This window comes from Lactuca virosa, chromosome 4 (genome assembly GCF_052849685.1).
Source record: "Lactuca virosa cultivar CGN04683 chromosome 4, Lactuca_virosa_CGN04683_v6, whole genome shotgun sequence".
NCBI lineage: Eukaryota > Viridiplantae > Streptophyta > Magnoliopsida > Asterales > Asteraceae > Lactuca > Lactuca virosa.
This window is the reverse complement of record NC_136429.1, coordinates 158050498-158072336: the sequence shown is the minus strand read 5'-3', so window position 1 is coordinate 158072336 and position 21839 is coordinate 158050498. Positions and strand designations below refer to the sequence as shown.

At 44.9% G+C, this 21839-nt stretch overlaps 1 protein-coding gene across 1 annotated transcript; it reads left to right on the top strand.

Moving 5' to 3' along the window:
- Positions 1-21235: 21235 nt before the first annotated feature.
- Positions 21236-21808, top strand: LOC145105282 (uncharacterized). The gene has a single exon (XM_079042409.1). It carries the CDS (start codon positions 21236-21238, stop codon positions 21806-21808), a length of 573 nt encoding a protein of 190 aa, XP_078898535.1.
- Positions 21809-21839: the final 31 nt, after the last annotated feature.

The following is a 21839-nucleotide window of genomic DNA, read 5'->3' as shown; positions in this document are numbered from 1 at the left end:
TATACACCACAACAGAATGGAATTGTTGAAAGACGAAATCGTTCTTTATGTGAGGCAGCCCGAACCATGCTAAGCTTCGCTTCTCTTCTGCTATAATTCTGGGCCGATGCAGTTGCAACCGCGTGCTATACTCAGAACCGATCCTTACTTAACAAACGATTCTCCATCACTCCATATGAGATTCTGAACAATCGAAAGCCCAACGTTAAGTTTTTCCACGTGTTCGGTCAAGGTACTTCATTTTCAATTCCAAAGAGAACCGAAACAAGTTTGACGTCAAAGCCGATGAGGGAATTTTTGTTGGCTATTCACTCACTTCAAAGGCATACAGAGTTTTGAACAAACGCTCGAAACGTATTGAAGAAACATACTATGTAACCTTTGACGACAACTACATGAAGAAAGTTCAAAGAAGCGCAAGTGCCTTGGGGGAAATATTTCCTGAATCAGGAAAAGTCTCGGGTCCCATTTCCAACTTGTTTGAAGAGTACATAAGGCTATTTGATGAACCAGAGAAGGCTGTACACTCAGAGGCGAAAGCAGCAGACAATAGAATCGACAATCTGAAGAAGATAATTGATGAAGCTGCAAAAGAAATGGAAAATGAACCTCCTAAACCGACTGGTGGTCAACCCTCAACTGACCCTCCAAACAACAACTCAACGTTCAAGGGGGAGGGTTCATCTGTACCAAAAACAACCGATAGTCCAGTCGAGGGGGAGAATCCAACTCCAATCCCAACCAATAATAGTCCAATCGAGGGGGAGAATCCAACTCCAACAGAGGAGGAGAATCCTGAACCTGACAAGGGATACACTTCGCCATTTGAGGGGGAGAATGAGAATACAAATGACGAAGGTGATCAATCAGAACTTGAAGAAGAGGTAAATGCAGAGTTGGATCCTGCCTATGACCCTAATTACCCTCCTCTAACGAAATGGACTAAGGATCATCCCAAAGCACAAATTATTGGTGAATCATCTGAGCGAGTTCTCACACGTTCTCAATTGAAAGCGAAACAAACTGCATTATTCTCTAATGTTGAATTCTGTATGTTTAATTCGTTTATCTCCAAAATCGAACCGAAGACGGTTAATGCTGCACTTGATCACGCTGATTGGGTACAAGCAATGCAAGATGAACTCTATGAGTTTGAATGTAATCGAGTTTGGAGGCTGATTCCCACTCCAAAGGATGCTTTAGTTGTCGGCTTAAAATGGGTCTTCAGGAATAAGTTGGATAAAGAGGGAAACGTAATACGCAATAAGGCTCGGTTGGTGGTGAAGGGATATTGCCAAGAAGAAGGGATAGACTATGAGGAAACCTTCGCTCCTGTAGCAAGGTTGGAATCAGTTAGAATCTTTCTGGCATATGCTGCTCATAAAAACTTCAAAGTTTTCCAAATGGACGTGAAATGTGCTTTCTTAAATGGAGAACTAGAAGAAACCGTGTATGTTGAGAAACCACCTGGGTTTGTGAACGAGAAATACCCTGATCACTGCTACGTGTTGGATAAAGCTGTATATGGTCTGAAGCAAGCACCAAGGGCCTGGTATGAAACTTTAACTCGCTTTCTTAAAATGTCGAAATTCAAGCAAGGTTCGGTTGACCCAACCTTCTTCCGAAAGAAAGAAGGCGAACATCTAATGATAGTTCAGATTTATGTCGATGGCATCATCTTCGGCTCTATGAATCCTAGCTTAACGGCTGAATTCAGGAAGTTGATGGAGACTAAATTTGAAATGAGCGCAATGGGTCCAATTAACTTTTTCCTTGGATTGAATATAAGACAGGGACCAGAAGGTATTTTTATCAACCAGGAGGCTTATACGAAGAAGTTGCTGGCGAAATTCGGTATAACGGGAGACTCGAAGGTGAAGGTTCCCATGGCGTTTGGCACAAAGTTAACACCATCTTTGGAAAAACCTGCTGTTGACGTAACACTCTATCATCAAATGATAGGGTCTCTTATGTATCTAACAGCTACTAGACCAGACATTTTGTTCTCTGTTTGTTATTGTGCCAGGTTTCAAGCAAATCCAAGAGAACCTCACATGGTGGCAGTGAAAAATATTTTCCGTTATCTGAAGCGAACCTCTTCTCTCGGTCTCTGGTACCCTGCTAGATCCGGATTTTGTGTTCAAGGCTTTTCTGACGCCGATCTTGGAGGATGCGGTCTGGACCGAAAGAGCACAACTGGAGGATGCCAATTCCTTGACGGTAAACTTGTAAGCTGGCAGTCCAAGAAGCAAACCTGTGTGTCTCTTTCAACAGCCGAAGCCGAGTACATAGCTGCAGCATCCTGTACCTCACAAGTGATATGGATACAAAGCCAACTAAGAGACTATGGACTGACTATGAAGAAAATACCTCTCTATTGTGACTCATAAAGCGCGATAAGAATATGTCACAATCCAGTGCAACACTCAAAGACAAAGCATATTGCACTAAGATACCATTTCATCAAGGACCATGTAGAAGATGGGAACGTGGAAGTACATTTCGTTCGGTCCTCTGATCAACTGGCTGACATCTTCACTAAAGCCTTACCAGAAGCTAGCTTTAATAAAATTTTACAAGGTTTGGGAATGATGGAAGCAGAGTCGGTACCGAACCCTCAAACCTCACTCTAAAAATTAGACAAGCGAAATAGAGCGACCGCTCGGTCTATTTCGGTTCCGGATTTTTCAGGAACCGAAATGAACCGAACGCTCGGTCTATTTCGGCTCCATAATTTTTGGGAACCGAAATGAACCGAACGTTCGGTCTATTTCGGCTCCGAAATTTTAGGGAACCGAAATGAACCGAACGCTCGGCTTATTTCGCTTCATTCTTTTAAGGTTTGGTTTCGGCTGTATAGTTTGTAAACTCTCTTTTAAACCTTTTTCTTACTCTATTTTCTCTTCCATTTTTATTTCTAGAATGTTTAGTATTAATTTCATTTTGTTTTTATTATTTTTCAGAAACTTCAAAAATCCAAAAATATTTTTCTGTTTTTATTATTTTTCAGAAACTTCAAAAATCCAAAAATATTTTCTGTTTTTATTATTTTTCAGAAACTTTAAAAATCCAAAAATATTTTTTTCATTTTTCTTTATTATTTCTCAGCTAATTCCAAATTCCAAAAGATTTTTTCTTTTATTTTTTCTCTTAATTATTTTGTATTGTTTGTTTTGTTTGTATGGTTTGTTTGTTTGCTAATTCTCTTTGCTAGGTACCAAGTACATCATTGCTACATAAATTGGAGGTAGGGCAGGTATGATTATTTTGATATGCACTAGTTAAGTGTCCCTAGAAGCATGCTGCTGCATGTAGACCGAAGCCTCTAAGACTAGGAGCAAGGCCTTAATGATTCGATCTATACCTATCGTTTCTTCCCAATCAGGCTGATAAATCCACTCAAGTCCTGAGCTACCTTACTCTTCTCAAATGAGTTAAGAGTTTACTGCTTTGTCATGTTTATATAGCAGAGGTACTTTCGGTTCTTAAACCACCTCCTTTACGTTCTCCATCTACTTTCGTTTCAACAAGGTAACCCTTGAGACTCTCAGATATTACCACTGAGGTTTATGGTTACACAAAATCCGTGTTTATGATCTTAGATGCGTATACCACGTGCTAAGTGAGACCCAAAATCCAATACCAATAATGAATTGACGGTGAATATTAAATATTCAAGATCTCACTTGTTGCCTAATGAAATCTCATTTTATTTTTTATTTTTTATGGTCTTTTATGAAATTGTCTAACACCAAGGCATTTCTTCCCAAAAAGATCCAGTTTGTTTTTATTTTTGAGATTTTTATAACATCTTTAGTCACAACAAATTATATCCAACCTACTTGTTCAACAGACCACATCGGTCTCACAAGTACTTCATCCAACGTTCGGTCTTATGTTAAGAATCGATGTTCGGTTGAAGGTAAGCCACCCTTTAAACTATTATTTAAAAGAAGCCTTTCGGTGTTTCTTTACAAACACTCGATCGTATTTTCTCGGGGAACCACGCAAGCACTTCAAGTCTTTCTTGACTTTGAAGGAAGAGATTCTTGCCCGTAACCATCTGATTTATGTCTTATTAAAGACATCACTCAAATCCTATACACATTTTGCTTTATTTCTTTATTTTTGGCACACTCTTACACGAAAATACTTTGTGATTTTCCAAAATTCTGGTTGATGTTCCTTATGGCTCGTTTAAAGTTTCTTTTAGGCGCGAAAATGGTTCTTATAACATCTGGAGCGAAAGTGAATTTGAAAAGACGATATGTGGATAAGATTTTGGGCGCGTGAATTTGAATAGTTCCTAAACCCACGCTTGATGACGTCTATCTGGGGTAACCAACCTGTCACATCGCGCTTTTTCAGGCGACGTTTCAGTGATCGTATCATCATCACGAAGATACTTTCTCTCTCCTGGCAACGGTATATAAAGGGTTTCTCACACCAATTGCACCTTCTTACCTTCTTCAAACTCTCTCAAATACACAAGGCAATCTGCAACTGTTCATCTTCTTTATTACATTAACAATGGCGGAATCATCATCTGTTCAAGATCAAACTGCTTCATCATCACTGCTTGTGATCAAACCTAATCAGAACTTGATCATTCAACTGAACCCCTTTTTGTATGACTCGTACATGCTCCACGTTGTTGAATGTCTCAAGTACTCTCCTCTGGTTATCGCACTCACGCAGATGGAATCTGTTCCAATGTCTCTACTATCCCAACTCTATTCTACTGCATCCTATGACAAGAACAAGGAGAGGATCTACTTTCAAATCTTCTCTCACAAGGCATCGATTTCGAAAGGGCGATTATGTTCCCTGTTAAAGCTTGCTGTTGATTCTTCTGTTATCTCTCCTGATTTCGTCACCACTACCCAGCTGTTTACAATGCTTTATGAGATGGGGTACACTGATGTTCTTACCACAATGACGAAGTTTAAGAAATCGTGTTTACCGCCGCAATGGAATGGGTTACTAACTCTTATCAATTACAATGCTTTATGGAATGGTTTAGCGGAGAGGGTTGCTGGGTCAGATGGTACCAGTAAGGCTATTCTAACCATTCTCTATGGTCTCTACAATGGCATTAACCTCGATTATGGGTCGATTATTTGGTCGCAACTAGTGAAAAGTCTCAACACATCGACGAGATACTTAGAGATTTCTTGTGGTCGCTTCTGGACCATCGTCACTCGAAGGGCAATTGACACTTTACAGATTCCCATCATGAAGGATGCATTGGTCTCCTCTGTGGCTACTTTTCATACGAAAAAGATCATATTTTCAGATGCCACCAAATTCTCTCACAATGGTTCCATACCTGAAACGATGTACAGGTGTGTGTCAAACGAAAGTAAAGTGATGGATGAGTACCGAAAGCTTCCTCCCAAAGGACCAAGAGAACTGAATCCTAAACAACAAGCTGCTTTAGATGCTGTGGAGAAGCCAGCCAACCGAGGAAAAAGGGCAACTACCAAGAAAGTGGCAACCGAAGGTCCTTCGTCTAAGCCTGTCAAGTCTAAAAAGCGAAAGGCTGAAAAGGCTGACTCTTCGGCTCCAAAGAAAGTTAAGAAGATGGCAAGGAAATCCAAAAGTCCCTCTCCTTCAAGCTCAGAACATGATGAGGAGTGATCGGCAGATGAGGAAGAAGAAGTTCAGCCTCATGGTTCACCAAGAGGTAATACACCTCCCCGTTCTCCAACTCCTACTGAACAACTTCATGACAGGATTCCAACTCCTCCTCCATCTCCACCGAAATCTACTGTTCCAGTTTCGGTTGCTCCCATTCCACCACCTCCTACATCTCAAACCACCACTTCTGTGCCACCACCACCACCAGTTAGTACCATACCAATCTCTACCACTCCTTTACCACCTCCTATCTTTTCACAAGCAACTACCACCACTACAACCGAACCTCCAGTTAATGTCAACGTATCTAATACGGGGGCTAATACTGAAACCGAACCTCCTGTTACATCCAAACCTCTTTAACCATCACCCTCAACAGATTCTGGTGATACTCTCGGTGGTGCCAACCTTGAATTTGACTCAAACTATTACAGTCCTTATCGGCTTCCTACAGATGAAGATGAAGATGCTCCCGTCACAAGACAACAAGTGTAGAGTCTTGATGAAAAGCTTGATCAATTGCTTGCCTCTACCAAGACGTATAACGATCTGGTGCTCAAGGCTTTTTTGGACACCGCTTTTGAGCAGTATACAGGGGCCATTGACAAATCCACGCAGGCAGTTGAAGCATCAACCTCTTCTTGCCAGAAGGCTACAACTGAAGTTGCAGAACTTATCACACTTCTAAGATTTTTCTTGAATCCCTCAAGAGTCATGCTGATAAGAATGCAGCTAAAGTGAACGCTTCAGTTGACTCTTTATCAAAGTCACTTCAAGAGGAGCAAGCCAAATTTGAGAATGTTCGTTCTTTAATTCAAGCTGAGAACACTTCTCTTCTAAGCTTAGTGAATTCTCGCCTTGAAACACTCCATGCTGATTTAGCAAAGGAGAGCGCATTAAGGGAGGATCTTGCCCGTCAAACCTCTACCATTGAAGTTCAGAAGGTTCAATTGGCTCAAGCTGAAAGGGAGATTTCATTGTTGAAGACTGAGCGTGCTGTTTTCCGGAGTTGTGCTGGTGATGTTCAGAATATGCTAAACAATGTTCTAAGTGCTCATGATCCGATTCTTACGTTGACCATCCGGAATCACCTGACTTCCAAGCTTCTTCCTGCCCTTGCACTTTTACATGAAATGAAGGGTGTTTCGGAGCGATTCGTACCTCCAAAACAAGGGGGAGAAGGTGTTCAGTCAACTCAACCAAAAGTCACTGTCAAAACAGAACCGAAGGGTAATGAAGCTTCGGGTTCTGGAAATCAAGATAAGAAGAAGGGACTTGCTGATGATAGTGATGAAGAAGAAACAATTGCCGAGGCCCTGAAACGAAAGAAAAGGGATAAGTAATTGGATGAAACTCTTAGGGTTGCAAAGGAAGCAGAAGAGAGGGAGCAAAAGAACAAGGAAGAGCAAGATGCCTTAGTTTGCAAAAAGGCCTTGTTTCCTCCTTGGACTAAGGAAACGCTCATCAAAGAAGCGATAGAGTTTCCTAGCGTGTACTGGAGGAAACGCTCAGTACCTGACTTGGAGTGCTCAAAAGATTACAACTGTCAAGGTGCTGAAACCTTCGCCTGCAGGGAAGTTTATTAATGTCAATTTTAAAATAACCCGAGGTTCAGAGAACTCGGTTTCTGTTATTTCCCTGGCAGATCTTCCTAACTTGAATCCTCATGATTGGATCTTGTTGTTTAACATATTTCTCACTAATGCGAAAGAATATGAGCCGATCCTAGATCATCTGAAGAGGATGTTGGCCTCCTATATCTATGAAGTTGCTGTAATGGATCAGGAGATTGCTAAAGTTTTGAAGAAGAAACCAACCGTCAAGCCAACTGCAAAACCTGGAGATGTGAACAAAATGAAGATGGGTCAAATTGATTCTAAACTTCTCATGGTGATGTTCACAAGAGGCGAAGCCAACAGATTTCTTTTCGCTCTTGTTGATAAACATCTGTTCTCAACGGACTGCTTAGAGCACATAATTAATATCATCCATCGATGCAAGCAGAACACTGAGGCAGATAAGAAGAACTTCACGGACATGCTTCGGTGGTATATCACTTTTCGTCATACTCTACTGGCCATTATACCGAAGGTGTTCAAGACTGTCAAGAAGTCTTCTATAGCTCAACCGAACTGAGCTTTCGGCTCCATTGACGCAAAGGGGGAGATTGTTGGGTATTTTATGTTGCGTCATGGGCTTAGTTTTGTATATCCGGATTGGGCCTATCCATCCGTGATTGTTATGTAGGGTTAAGCTATAAATAGTGCATGCATGTATGCATTAGATACGGTCGTGATTATTATTATTGTTGCTTTGTAACGCTAAACACCTCTACAGTCGAAGTTCTTAATCGAGCTCTTCTAAGGTGTTGAATCTTAATCATTCGACATCAGTTAAACCATTCCTGTGTTCTTCATTACGTCATTTATTGTTTTTCTGCTTAGAATCTATCGATCCTACTAGAACTTTGTTCTAACAATGTAAATTTACTATCTCGATCCGAGATAATAGATATTGGAACCCCATGAAGTCTCACCACATCTTTTATATAGATTCCTGTTAACCTTTCCATTTTGTATGACTCCTTTATTGGCAGGAAATGGGCGGATTTGGTTAACCGATCGACAATCACCCAGATAGCGTCCAATCCATCCGCTGTCTTAGGTAGTTTGGTTATGAAATCCATGGTAATCATTTCCCATTTACACTCGGGTATTACTGGTTGTTGTAACAATCCTGAGGGCTTCTGATATTCCACTTTCACTTTGGCACAAGTGAGACACTTGCCCACGTAAGTGGCAATTTCTGCTTTCATGTTTGGCCACAAATAATGCTGTTTAATGTCCAGGTACATCTTATCGGAACCTGGACGGACGGAGTATCGTGTTTTTTGCGCTTCGTTCATGACTACATCCCTGAATCCTCCAAATTTTGGGATCCAGATACGTTCCATGAAATAGTAAGCTCCGTCTCCTTTGACTTCCATATTCTTATCCATTCCACGCAGTGCTTCATTAGCGGCATTCTCCGGCTTCAATGCGTCTAATTGAGCTTCCTTGATTTGTGAAGTTAGGTGAGAGTAGATGGTTATCGATAATGTTTTCACCCGGTGACCCGAGTATTCTTTCCTGCTCAGGGCATCGGCTACCACGTTAGCCTTTCTGGGTGGTACTTGATCTCGCATTCATAATCATTTAGCAGCTCAACCCACCTTTGTTGCCTCATGTTCAACTCCTTTTGATTAAGAATGTGCTGGAGGCTTTTGTGGTCCGTGAAGATGGTGCACTTTTTACCATAGAGGTAGTGCCTCCATGTGACACCCAAAAATTCAAGCCAATTTAAACTTTTAAAAACATTTTAATCCATTAAGTCATTACATAGTTTGTTTTCAAAATACAGTTATCAGAGTATCCCAGTATCAAATCATAAAAGTCATAACAGCGAGAGGAGCGGTACGATCATGCCTTCGCCTTCCCGCGATCACCAGAGGTACCTGAAACAACAACTGAAACTGTAAGCCTGAAAGCTTAGTGAGCTATCCCCCAAAATACCAACCACATAACCATGCCATATAACATATAACCAAACAACAAGCATAATGAGCCTTCAGCCTGACTGGACCGCTCTCGCAGGCCTTCAGTCTATCTGGACCGCTCTCCGAGCCTTCGGCACGTCTGGACCGCCTCGTGGGGCCTTCAGCCTATCCGGACCGCTCGTCGGGCCTTCGGTCTGACTAACATACCCTCTTGGGTTTTGTAGTCTATCCGGACCGCCCTGGGTATGTTGGCCTTCAGCACAAAGCAGGACCGCCTCAACCCAACACCCAAATCAAACAACATGTGCATATACATTCATAGGCTATCATAATAACAGACAAACCGATCTAACAGATCAAATAGCATAGCAACGTCCTAAACCAGGACACCGACCTACCCAAGTCATATCATAGCATAATCCTGTAACTAGGATATCGACCGAACCCGATCACTAAGCATAAGCATATCACCATCCTAACTATCAGGATGCGAAACAATGCACATATTATGTAATAATCAAAATACAAATCCATAAGGGCCGGCCTTGGTGCCTTAGACCCTGTTGATATAGTGAGGATAACTCACCTTGCAACTGACGTCTGAAACTAGAAAGCTCAACTCCCGGATCACCAACACGAACTCCACCACCTATAGTTACCATAAAACCCTTTTTCATAAATCTCCGAATTACCAGAATACCCTCAAAAGTCAACTGGTCAACCCTTGGTCCAAGTCAAAGTCCACAATCAAAGTCAACAGTCCATGTTGACTCGACTCGTCGAGTGCAGTTCATCGACTCGTCGAGTCCTTCCTGAACTCGAGAAGTCGTGAAATCCTTGATTGGATCGTCGAGTTCCCCTTTAACTCGCCGAGTTCATACATGTCCAAGAATTGGGAGAAACCCTAGTCGACTCGCCGAGTCTTCGAACGACTCGTCGATTTCAAGGCAATCTTCAATGGACTCACCGAGTTGTTCATCAACTCATCGAGTTCATGGCCATCTTCAACGGACTCGCCGAGTTGTTCATCCAACTCGCCGAGTCCTTGCAGACCTTTATCCATGCAGACGCTTTTTAAGCCATGGCAAGGTTCCAGATTACAGATCCAAGCTTCTAGGGCATGTTTATCACGTAAAGTCGCAAACTTTACATGCATGCAAAGCTTTAAGACCCTTAAATGGCAAAACTAAGCTTGCAATGAAGTCTCACACTTGAGGGAAGGCTCCTACTAGGCAAGGCTGATGACTTTATGGATCTAGAGGTCAAAGGGAGTCCAGATCTGAAGTTACAACTTCAGATCTTAGCTTAAACATGGGGAGCCTTTCATAAAACCCATCCAAAAGAGGTTAAAAGAGAGATGAGCTAAAGGAACAGCTTAATACCTTCCAGAGAGTGACAACTGATGAATCTCTTACCTCCCCACGAGTTCCTAGCCTTGATTTCCTTGCTTCCCCAAGTGTTTCCTTCTCCAAAGTTCCTCCTCCAAGCTTGAACACACCAAAAGAACACACACACACACACGATTTAGGGTTTGAGAGGGACAAGGGGCAGTAAAGGGGAGGCTGGGGGAGGCCAATGGCCCTTTAAATAGGGCGCAATACCCCGAAATTTAGGGTTTCGACTGCCAGCTTCTACTCGTCGAGTCCATACTTGGACTCGGCAAGTAGGTCACTAAAATACGTGGACCAATCCGCTGCTACTCGGCGAGTAGGGCAACCAACTCGTCGACTAGACCTTAAAAATCAAGGAATTTCTTATTTAAATCAATACCTGAGAATCGGGGCGTTACAATTCTCCCCCACTTGAACTAGACTTCGCCCTCGAAGTCTGCTGCAGCGAACAGTCCCGGATAGTGCTCCCGCATTTCTGCCTCTGGATCCCACGTCCACTCAGACCCCTTACGATGCTCCCATTGTACCTTCACCAAAGGTATCTCCTTGTTCCTCAGAACTTTCGTCTTCCTCTCCAGTACGACCACATGCCTTTCCACGTAATTCAGGCGCTCATCGACCTGAATATCGTCCAATGATACCACCGCCTCCTGATCCATGACGCACTTTCGCAGCTGCGAAACGTGGAAAGTGTTGTGGATTCGACTAAGCTCTTCCGGCAGCTCTAACATGTATGCTACCTTGCCAACCCTGGCAATGATCCTGAACGGCCTAATATATCGGGGACCTAATTTTACCCTCTTCCTGAAGCGGATCACGCCCTTCCAGGGCGAGACCTTCAGGAGTACCATGTCACCGACCTGAAACTCTAGCTCGGATCGGCGCCGGTCGGCGTAGCTCTTCTGTCGACTCTGAGCGGTCTGCAGTCGCTGCCTAATCTGCTGAATCTTCTCGGTAGTCTGCAAGACCACCTCCGTCCGACCCATCACCCTGTGACCAACCTCACCCCAACAAATCGGGGTGCGACATCTCCGCCCGTACAACAGCTCTAATGGCGGGGCGCCGATGCTGGAATGATAGCTGTTGTTATAGGCGAACTCTGCAAGCGGTAGGTGGGAATCCCAGCTCCCACCAAAATCAATGACACACGCCCTCAACATATCCTCTAGGGTCTGAATGGTCCGCTCGCTCTGGCCATCAGTCTGCAGATGAAATGCTGTGCTGAAGTGCAACCGCGTGCCCAGCTCCTCGTGAAACTTTTGCCAGAAGCGAGAGGTAAACCTAACATCCCGATCGGAGACAATGGAAACGGGAACCCCATGGCGATACACGATCTCGTGAACGTATACTTCAGCTAATTTCTCGGCCGATGAGCTCTCCCGTATGGCCAACAAATGGGCACTCTTGGTCAATCGATCCACGATGACCCATACAACATCTAACCCCTTCGCCGTCCTCGGCAACTTGGTAATAAAATCCATCGTGATCTGTTCCCATTTCCACATGGGAATCTCCAGGGGCTGCAGCTTGCCATGCGGCTTCTGATGCTCGGCCTTGACCATCCTACAGGTCAAGCACCTCTCGACATACCAAGCGATTTCTCGCTTCATGCACGGCCACCAATAGCTCAAACTCAAATCCCGATACATCTTGGTGGCCCCCGGGTGAATAGAGAAATGAGACTTATGAGCCTCCTCCATAACCGTCTGCCTAACCCCACCCGACATTGGAACCCAAACCCGAACGCATCGGGTCAATAGTCCCCGACTATCCTGCACGAACCGGGTATTCTCGCCCTTGATCCTCTCCAGCTTCTAATTTTCCGGACGTATGCCCTCAACCTGGGCATCTCTGATCAAACTCACAAGCGGAGAATCCACCACTATCCTCATACATACCGCTGGGGTGGAAGACCCAGCTGACTTGCGGCTCAAAGCATCCGCAACTACATTCGCTTTACCAGGATGGTAAAGGATCTCGCAATCGTAGTCCTTGACTACATCCAGCCACCTGCGCTGCCTCATGTTCAGGTTTGGCTAATCCATGATATGTCTCAAGCTCTTGTGATCCGTGTAAATGGTACAGTGGACCCCATAGAGGTAATGTCTCCATATCTTGAGGGAGAACACCACCGCCCCCAGCTCCAAGTCATGCGTAGGGTATCTCGTCTCATGCGGCTTCAGCTGCCGCGATGCGCAGGCTATCACTCGTCCTCTCTACATGAGGACCGCCCCTAAACCTGTGACAGATGCATCACAGAACACCACAAAATCCTCAACTCCCTCCGGGAGTGTCAAGACTGGTGCCTCACACAAACGCTGACGGAGGGTCTCAAACGCCCTCTGCTGCTCGGGGCCCCACCGAAAATCCACCCCTTCCTCGTCAGACGAGTGAGAGGTACTACAATCTTGGAGAAATCCCGTATGAACCTCCGGTAGTACCCTGCCAATCCCAAAAAGCTCCTAATATCTGAGGGAGATTTCGGAATCTCCCACTGCATAACCGCCTTGATTTTGGCTGGATCGACCAAAATCCCCTCCTCGTTAACGAGATGTCCGAGGAACTGGACCTCTCGTAACCAAAACTCACACTTCGAGAACCTGGTGTATAGCCGTTCTCGTCACAGAACTCCCAACAGCTCTCGCAGATGCTCCTCATGCTGCTCTCGGGTCTTGGAATACACCAAGATATCATCTATAAACACTATGACCGAGCGATCAAGCATCGGTCTGCAGACCCGATTCATCAGGTCCATGAACACTGCTGGCGTGTTGGTGAGCCCAAACGGCATCACCACGAACTCGTAATGTCCATAACGAGTTCGGAACGCGGTCTTCTCCACGTCCTCCTCTCTGACCCTGACCTGATGATACCCAGACCTCAATTCTATCTTGGAAAACCAAGATGCGCCCTGCAACTGATCGAAGAGATCGTCAATCCTCGGGAGTGGGTAACGGTTCTTCACCGTTAACTTATTCAACTCCCGGTAATCAATGCACATCCGGTGCGAACCGTCCTTCTTCCAGACAAAAAGAATCGGCGCTCCCCATGGAGAACTGCTAGGTCGAATGAACTGCTTGCCCAACAGTTCCTGTAGCTGCGACGACAGCTCCTGCATCTCTGGTGGTGCCAATCGGTAAGGCGCCTTAGCGATAGGGGCCGCACCTGGCACCATGTCGATCCTGAACTCGACCTGCCTCTCCGGAGGTATCCCTGGAAACTCCTCTGGAAACACATCTGCAAACTCCCTGACCACCGATACATCGGAAACCGAAATCTGATCCCTGACTCGCGTATCTACCACATATACAAGATAACCCGCACACCCGTGCTGAATGTACTATCGAGCCCTGGCAGCTGAACAATACCCTGATCCCACTCTGGTGCCCTCACCATATACAATCAGTTCTCCCCCACTTGGGGTTCGAACTACCACTCGCTGGCCCTCGCAATCAATCATAGCACCGAACTGACTGAGCCAATCCATGCCTACAATCACGCACACCTCCCCCATGGGGATCAGAATCAAATCTATTGGAAAGGACACCCCGAAAATCTCCAAGTCATACCCTCGATAAACTGAAGAAGCAGAAACCCCGTGTTCGTTGGCGATAGACACTCGCAACGGACACTCTAACTCGCCCACTGGCGCACTGAACTCCCTACTAAATGACTGAGATACGAAGGACCGACTCGCCCCCGAGTCAAATAAGACCAAAGCAGGCAAAGAGTTCAGTAAAAACGTACCTAATCACAGGTACAACAGATAAGCATACAGCAGATATAGTAAATGAGATAAAGGACAGAAACATGCCAGCAACCACGTCTGGTGCTGCCTTGGCCTCCTCGGCCGTAAGCTGAAAGGCGCGCCCCTGAGCCTTCGGGGGCTCTGCCCTACCCTGTCTCCCATCGGTAATCCTCAGTGTAGCTGGCGCTGTAGCCTGCGCCGGCTTGGCCGCCCGCTGTGGACAGTTGGTCTTCACGTGACCAACCTGATGACAATGATAGCATATCCTCATATCCGAGGCAGGGGCAGACTGACGACAGTCCCTAGAAAAATGCCCCTCCTTTCCACACCTGTGGCACCCGCTACTAGATCGACAAGCTCCAGTATGACCCTTGCCGCACTTTCCAGAAGTGCGGCCCTGCTGACCCCCGGTCCTAGAATCAGCGGTCTTAGACCGCTTCCGTGCCGGCTGCGGCTGCACCGGGGTCGGCCGCTGCTCCCTCAACTGTAGCTCGATCTCCAACTCACGCAGCCTAGCGGCCTCCTGTAACTCCAATAGAGTATCACATCGCTGTGTGGCAACAAACTGTCGAATATCAGTCTTGAGCATGCTTAGATAACGTGTCATCTGGGCCTGCTCAGACGCGAACTCAGGGCAGAACATCGCCCTCTCAATGAACATGTGGGTGATCTCCGTTACCGTCTCTCTATCCTGTCTCAGACTCAAAAATTCCTGTGCCAAACGTTCCCGCTCGACCCATGGAATGTAACGGGCGCAGAACATGTCCCGGAACTGCTCCCAAGTAACCGCAGCTCTCTGCTCATCCATGTCTGACCGTGTCGTCAGTCTCCACCAGTCCTTGGCCCCGAGCCTCAGCATGTTCAGGGCGCACCTGACCTTCTGGTCAGTAGGACATGAACACGTGAAGAAACAACGCTCCACGTCGGATAACCACCTCATTGCTCGAATAGGGTCCTGTGTACCGTCAAATGTCGGGGGCTTCGTGTTATCGAAGTCCCGGTACTGAAAACCCCTACTGACTCCTCCCCCTGTCGTTGATACAGCTGATGCAGCTGCTGCGACGACTGTCTCTGCAAGGGCTGCATAACGCTCTACAAAGTACTCTACCATGGCGGTCTTAATCGACCCAAACATCTCTGGTAACTGTGCCCGGAATGCAGCAGCAACCTCATCCTGTAGGATCTCCCGAATCCTGGCATCCAACTCGTCCGTACCCATCTGTACCACCGGCTCAGGTGCTGTTGGCCCCTCCTGGCCTCCGTCCCCAGATCCTGATCTCGAACCGGATCCAGCCACAAAGCGCCTCGCCATCACCATTCTGAAACATAGCACAAGATATCAGATAATCCATATAAATAAATGGGAGTCAACTCCCTACTAATCCCTAGGGATTGTGACTTACTTGACACACGTATGGGTCCTGTGCTTTCAGTAGTACGGGCCCATACTACCTTCCACACCTAACCATATTTGCCTCAAGCATCACCACAATGCCCTAACTGAATACTCAACATGGCAATCGCTCAATCCTCACTCTTAGAGGAAATGCTAAATATCTCATAACTGGCCTCCCGGCCTCACACAACCCACCCGTCCATGGAACTTCCACCAACCCTGCAGCACTAGTGTATGCTAGTCATACACAACGCTGGACCCTATAGACTTTTGAATATTCAATCCTACCCTAAGCTCCCAATCAAACAAGAACAAAACATAATTCCAAATCAAACATTCTCAGGCTATAAGATCTTAGTTATGTATAGCCGTGATGCATACACTAAGCAACTACAGTAATGATGTCAATCCCATATAAAGATAACCCTAGGCTAGCAGGCATCATGTAATCAGGCAATTCTATCATGCAATTTCTGAATATCCCTAGCCTAGTACTAACATGTTGTTTTAACATATCACATAATCAAATAACTGTATGGTATTTTGGGGATACTTACTGGCTCCGGCTGATCGTACATCCTGCATCCTCATTCGCTTATTTTGAAAATCGTTTAGAAATCATTTTGAAAACCTTTCCTTGATTTGAGACTGGATTCACATGCATGTTCCTCCAATTCACTCAAACCAAGGCTCTGATACCAACTTGTGACACCCAAAAATTCAAGCCAATTTAAACTTTTAAAAACATTTTAATCCATTAAGTCATTACATAGTTTGTTTTCAAAATACAGTTATCAGAGTATCCCCGTATCAAATCATAAAAGTCATAACAGCGAGAGGAGCGGTACGATCATGCCTTCGCCTTCCCGCGATCACCAGAGGTACCTAAAACAACAACTGAAACTTTAAGCCTGAAAGCTTAGTGAGCTATCCCCCAAAATACCAACCACATAACCATGCCATATAACATATAACCAAACAGCAAGCATAATGAGCCTTCAGCCAGACTGGACCGCCTCGCAGGCCTTCAGTCTATCTGGACCGCTCTCCGAGCCTTCGGCACGTCTGGACCGCCTCGCGGGGCCTTCAGCCTATCCGGACCGCTCGCCGGGCCTTCGGTCTGACTAACATACCCTCTTGGGTTTTATAGTCTATCCAGACCGCCCTGGGTATGTTGGCCTTCAGCACAAAGCAGGACCCCCTCAACCAAACACCCAAATCAAACAACATGTGCATATACATTCATAGGCTATCATAATAACAGACAAACCGATCTAACAGATGAAATAGCATAGCAACGTCCTAAACCAGGACACCAACCTACCCAGGTCATATCATAGCATAATCCTGTAACTAGGATATCGACCGAACCCGATCACTAAGCATAAGCATATCACCATCCTAACTATTATGATGCGAAACAATGCACATATTATGTAATAATCAAAATACAAATCCATAAGGGCCGACCTTGGTGCCTTAGACCCTGTTGATATAGTGAGGATAGCTCACCTTGCAACTGACGTCTGAAACTAGAAAGCTCAACTCCCGGATCACCAACACGAACTCCACCACCTATAGTTACCATAAAACCCTTTTTCATAAATCTCCGAATTACCAGAATACCCTCAGAAGTCAACTGGTCAACCCTTCGTCCAAGTCAAAGTCCACAGTCAAAGTCAATAGTCCATGTTGACTCGACTCGTCGAGTGCAGTTCATCGACTCGTCGACTCCTTCCTGAACTCGAGAAGTCGTGAAATCCTTGATTGGATCGTCGAGTTCCCCTTAAACTCGCCGAGTTCATACGTGTCCAAGAATTGGGAGAAACCCTAGCCGACTCGCCGAGTCTTCGAACGACTCACCGAGTTCAAGGCAATCTTCAACGGACTCGCCGAGTTGTTCATCAACTCGTCGAGTTCATGGCCATCTTCAAAGGACTCGCCGAGTTGTTCATCCAACTCGCCGAGTCCTTGGAGACCTTTATCCATGCAGACGCTTTTTAAGCCATGGCAAGGTTCCAGATTACAGATCCAAGCTTCTAGGGCATGTTTATCACGTAAAGTCGCAAACTTTACGTGCATGCAAAGCTTTAAGACCCTTAAATGGCAAAACTAAGCTTGCAATGAAGTCTCACACTTGAGGGAAGGCTCCTACTAGGCAAGGCTGATGACTTTATGGATCTAGAGGTCAAAGGGAGTCCAGATCTGAAGTTACAACTTCAGATCTTAGCTTAAACATGGGGAGCCTTTCATAAAACCCATCCAAAAGAGGTTAAAAGAGAGATGAGTTAAAGGAACAGCTTAATACCTTCCAGAGAGTGACAACTGATGAATCTCTTAGCTCCCCACGAGTTCCTAGCCTTGATTTCCTTGCTTCCCCAAGTGTTTCCTTCTCCAAAGTTCCTCCTCCAAGCTTGAACACACCAAAAGAACACACACACACACACGATTTAGGGTTTGAGAGGGACAAGGGGCAGTAAAGGGGAGGCTAGGGGAGGCCAATGACCCTTTAAATAGGGCGCAATACCCCGAAATTTAGGGTTTCGACTGCCAGCTTCTACTCATCGAGTCCATTCTTGGACTCGGCGAGTAGGTAACTAAAATATGTGGACCAATCCGTTGCCACTCGGCGAGTAGGGCAACCAACTCGTTGAGTAGACCTTAGAAATCAAGGAATTTCTTATTTAAATCAATACCTAAGAATCAGGGCGTTACACTCCAAATCTTTAGGGCGAAGACCATGGCTCCCAACTTGAGATCGTGGGTGGTGTAATTTACTTCATGTGTCTTCAATTGTATGGACGCGTAAGCTATCACTTTTCCACTCTGCATAAGAACACAGCCTAACCCTTGATTCGAAGCATCGCAATATTCTACGAAGTCTTCGGTTCCCTCTGGTAAGGATAGCACTGGAGCACTACAGAGGCCTCGCTTCAAGGTTTGGAAAGCGGCTTCTTGTTTGTCCGTCCAGTTGAAGGGTACGCCTTTTTGTGCTAGAGTGGTGAGGGACTTGGCTATCTTGGAGAAGTTCTGAATAAACCTTCGGTAGTAGCCTACAAGACCCAAGAATTGTCGGATTTATGTTGGTGTTTTCGGAATCGTCCAGCCTTCAATAGCCTTAATCTTGGAAGGATCCATATGAATTCCTTCCTCACTGACTACGTTGACATTGCGAATCCAGAACTCGCTTTTGGAGAGTTTTGCATATAGCTTTTAAGCTCTCAGAGTTTCCAAGATCTGACGTAGGTGCTGTCTGTGCTCCTCCTTACTTTGAGAATATATGAGTATGTCATCAATGAAGACGATTACAAAATTATCGAGGAATGGGCGGCAGACTCGATTCATGAGGTCCATAAATGTCGCGGGGGAATTTGTCAGACCGAAGGGCATAACAATGAATTTGTAATGGCCGTATCGAGTTCGGAAAGCAGTTTTTGGAATATCCTCTTCCTGGACTCGGAGCTGATGATAACCGGATCTTAGATCTATTTTAGAGAAATAACTAGCTCCTTGAAGCTGGTCGAATAGATCATCAATCCGAGGGATTGAATATCGATTTTTGATGGTGAGTTTGTTCAACTCCCGATAGTCGATGCACATTCTGAAGGATCTGTCCTTCTTCTTGACAAACAAGACCGGAGCTCCCCAGGGTGAGAAGCTTGGCCTGATGAATCCTTTGCTCAGAAGTTCACTTAATTGACTGGATAACTCCTGCATTTCGGCGGGAGCTAACCTGTAAGGTGATTTGGCAATTGATGTGGCTCCCGGTATTAGGTCGATTCGAAATTCAACCTGTCTTTCTGGGAGTATTCCCGGAAGGTCTTCAGGAAATACGTCCGGAAAGTCACATGCCACTGGGATGTCTTTAATGTTTATTTCCTCTTTTGCTTTATCCACTACGTGAGCGAGGAAGGCATAATGTCTTTAATTCAACCTGTCTTTAATGTTTATTTCCTCTTTTGCGCCTTGATGCACGAGATAAGACAGAGATTGGCGCTAGGTTTATCACCGTGGATTATTTGGGTTTCGTGGTTGGGGAGGTGAAGGCGAACGGCCTTCTCGTGGCACATAATGTCGGCATGGTGGGGGCTTAACCAATCCATGCCTATAATCACATCAAAGCTCCTAATATGTATTGGCATCAAGTTGATTGGGAATGAATGATTATTTAACGTGAAAGTGCACCCTATGAATATATCTTTTATTGTTTCGGTTTTCCCATTAGCCATCTCCACCGTGAAGGCTTCGCTTAGCTTCTGGGGTTGTTCGTTTAGTAAGTGCTTGAATTTATTACTCACGAAACTCCGCTCAACCCCACTATCAAATAGAATGAATGCGTAAGTGTTGTTGAGGGGAAACTTACCAGTAACAACCGCCGGGTCTTGAACTGCCTCTCCTTGACCCAAAGTCAGGACCCTGCCTGATCCTCCTGTTCCTTGGTTGTTGGCTTTGGGGAAATTTCGTCTAAAATGGCCAGTTCCTCCACACCCATAACAAGTATGACTGGCCCCGACGTTATTGTTGTTGTTGTTGTTGTTGTTTGCATGTTGGTTCTGTTGGGGTTGAGATCTGCATTACCGGGCGGTGTGCCCCTTGCGGTTGCAGTTGGTACACTGCATTTCTCTGCATTCGCCATGGTGGTGGTAGTTGCATTTGTTACTATTAGGTCATAATTATGTGGTTTGGGCTAGGCAACTATATCTATAGATCATGGTAGGGTTTTGATCGATATTGGTGTTTGCGATCTGTTTGTTAAGGTTGTTTGGTGTTCACGGCCGTGAACATGTTCACGACCGTGAACCCTGTTTGTGGTTGGTCTTGGTCCTATATATAGGAGTCTGTCAGAATGTATCAGTAACGTTGTCAGATAGAGTTCACGGTGTATGTGTGTGTTGTCAAGGTGTACCTGACATGTTTGCGGCCCAGCTATAATACTTGTGCATTGCTTGATTAATTCTTTCTTCTTCTTTGTTCTTGTGCTTGATTATTCATCATCTTGATCCAATTGTTTGATCACTGGTTTGGTTCCTGGATTTGGGACTCTACAATTGGTATCAAATCCAATCCGGTGTCAAACTCGTTTTTGGTGTTTACGGCTCAAGGTTTTAATCATTTTCGTGTGTGATTCAAGCTTGATCGTTGGGTTTCTAAATTTGTTCGAGGATTCAAGGTTATCAGGATCAAAATCTGTTGTTTTCATCGAAATCTAAGTGTTTACGGTTGCAACAGTTGAAGTGATTACGGCAGTGATCTGATATACGGCCGTGAACGATTCAAAGTTATTGACCGTGAAGTGCATTTTGATCGTGATCCCATACTTTGACCGTGAAACCTTCATCCTTTGACCGTAAATATTCATCTTCAAGTGTACGACCGTGAACTGCCTTGTGTACGGCCGTGAAGTGAGTACGACCGTGATCTCTATATGGCCGTGAACTCCCTTATTAGTCATTTGAACATTTTCCGTTTTAGTAATTTCCTTGTTAGTTTGTTTGTTTAATCAATTCAGAAAAACCAAAAACAAAATGGATTCACAAACCTTAACTGCTCATCAAGAATTGGACACTATCATGGGAACCACTACTCAAATTTCTCGCTTACTGTCTGCTGAAGGATTCCCAGAATGGAAATATCGAATGGAAAAGTACATCAAGATGAAAGACTTCAAAATCTGGAGAAGCATCTTAAAAGGACCAGTCCGGATCACCACAACACTCAAAAATGGAGATGTCATTGACAAGGATATTGATAATTACACTGAAGAAGACTTTGAAAAGGTTGAACAGCAAGAGAAAGCACTGGATACACTCACAATGGCCTTATCCCCAGATATTACACAAGGTTTCAGAGAATACAGTTCAGCAAAAGCTTTGTGGGAAGCGTTGATTGAAGTGTATGAAGGAAACGAGGACATGAAAAAAAGTCGCCAGGATATGTTGAGACAAAAGTTCAATACGTTCAACTACATTCTTGGAGAAACCCTGGAAGCTCAACTTCAACGATTCATCACATTGACCAATGAAATGAGTTCGGCTGGGATCTCAGTGCCAAGATCTGAAATCAACAAGAAGCTGTTGAATTCTCTCCCAAAGGCATAGGATATGAATGTTGCTGTCATCAAGAAAACAA